The sequence below is a fragment of the Penaeus monodon genome, chromosome 22 (genome assembly GCF_015228065.2).
Source record: "Penaeus monodon isolate SGIC_2016 chromosome 22, NSTDA_Pmon_1, whole genome shotgun sequence".
Lineage (NCBI taxonomy): Eukaryota > Metazoa > Arthropoda > Malacostraca > Decapoda > Penaeidae > Penaeus > Penaeus monodon.
Window position 1 is genome coordinate 25697297 of NC_051407.1, and position 1240 is coordinate 25698536.

Consider the following 1240-nt stretch of genomic DNA (forward strand, 5'->3'; position numbering starts at 1 on the left):
CTAAGTACATATTTTATCATATGAAACAAACATGGATGATTAGCAACCAATATCATGTACAGACACTTCTTTTTGCTTATCAAATGCTACAGCTTTACAGTAGATCTATTTTTTGATTCAGGTACCACCAGCACTGCAGCAAGATATAGAAACAATGATGCTTACATTGTTTGATGTGCTGGTCCAGGTGATCTTGACTCTGGAGCGCTCAGCACCCAGCTCAGTAAGTATTTGACACTCTTTCCTGTTGCTAAGTATTTTGTTTCTCAAATAGCTGGGAACTTCTGAGCAGTCATTTTGTGACATATATATCAGTGTGGTAATTTTTCCCAAGGTATTTATAGAAGATATGAAGTCACGTGTGTAAATATCTTGAATTTCCTAGTGGGGATCAATATGTTTTATAAATGAAATAAAATGCAGTGAATGGGAATTGGAATCTTTTTGTATGTATATTTGTATGGCAGGCTTTCAGATACTGAAATGTATTCCCCTAACTGTCTGTTGTTGATAAATGTATTGATGATTTTCTGTAGTATTGAGTGTGATGAGTGAATTTATGTATTTTTTCTAGTTGAGATGTAATGAGAGGAATTTTCTTTTCTTTACATTGTTGGTTTTTTACTTTGATATATGGCAGAGAGTTATATTTTATTAAAAAAAAAAAAAAATCATATTGAATTGGAGAACTTGCAAAGTTGAATTCCATTTAGTATAATGGGACTTTTAGGAGAGGTTGAAAATTCAAGGAAAATTTTTATGAATCAAATTTGATTATACCTCAAAAAAAAGAAAGAAAAGCAGAGGGGTGCAAATGAGTTTAATTTTCAGTGAGGGAACCAAAACCCTCTTCAAATTCCTTCAAGAGATGATGGTTAAGCTAAATCATTAACAAAGGTGCTCTGTGAATACACTATGTGGAACAGAAATCCTAATTGCATGTAGATTATGATTTGACTTCCCTTTCTGGCAATGAGAAGAGTGTGTTGTTTTATAGAATGTGTCCTGGATTCTACGTCCAAGTGAACCTTGTTGGGTGATACAAGTAGATGTGTTTTTTTTGCCCTCGCTTCACCTGGGATGTGGGGTCGTAGATGTTCCTGTTAAGATGAGATGTGGTCCATTGTTTGTGTGAAAGGTTTGAACGGAGACTTTCTGGTTTTCAGGTAATATGTTTGTTCAGCAAAATGTATGTTGTGAAGTGTATATGCTTCCTTTTGCCAGTTGTAAGTGGTGCTGG

The 1240-nt window shown here is 34.6% G+C and overlaps 1 protein-coding gene across 1 annotated transcript in view; it reads left to right on the plus strand.

The window, feature by feature from the left end:
* LOC119587377 (dedicator of cytokinesis protein 4-like) overlaps positions 1-1240 on the plus strand; it is a 46579-nt gene that overhangs the window by 20708 nt on the left and 24631 nt on the right. Inside the window, exon 21 of the mRNA XM_037936121.1 lies at positions 122-223. Within this exon, the coding sequence (XP_037792049.1) occupies positions 122-223 (102 nt within the window). The remainder of the gene's footprint in view (positions 1-121; positions 224-1240) is intronic.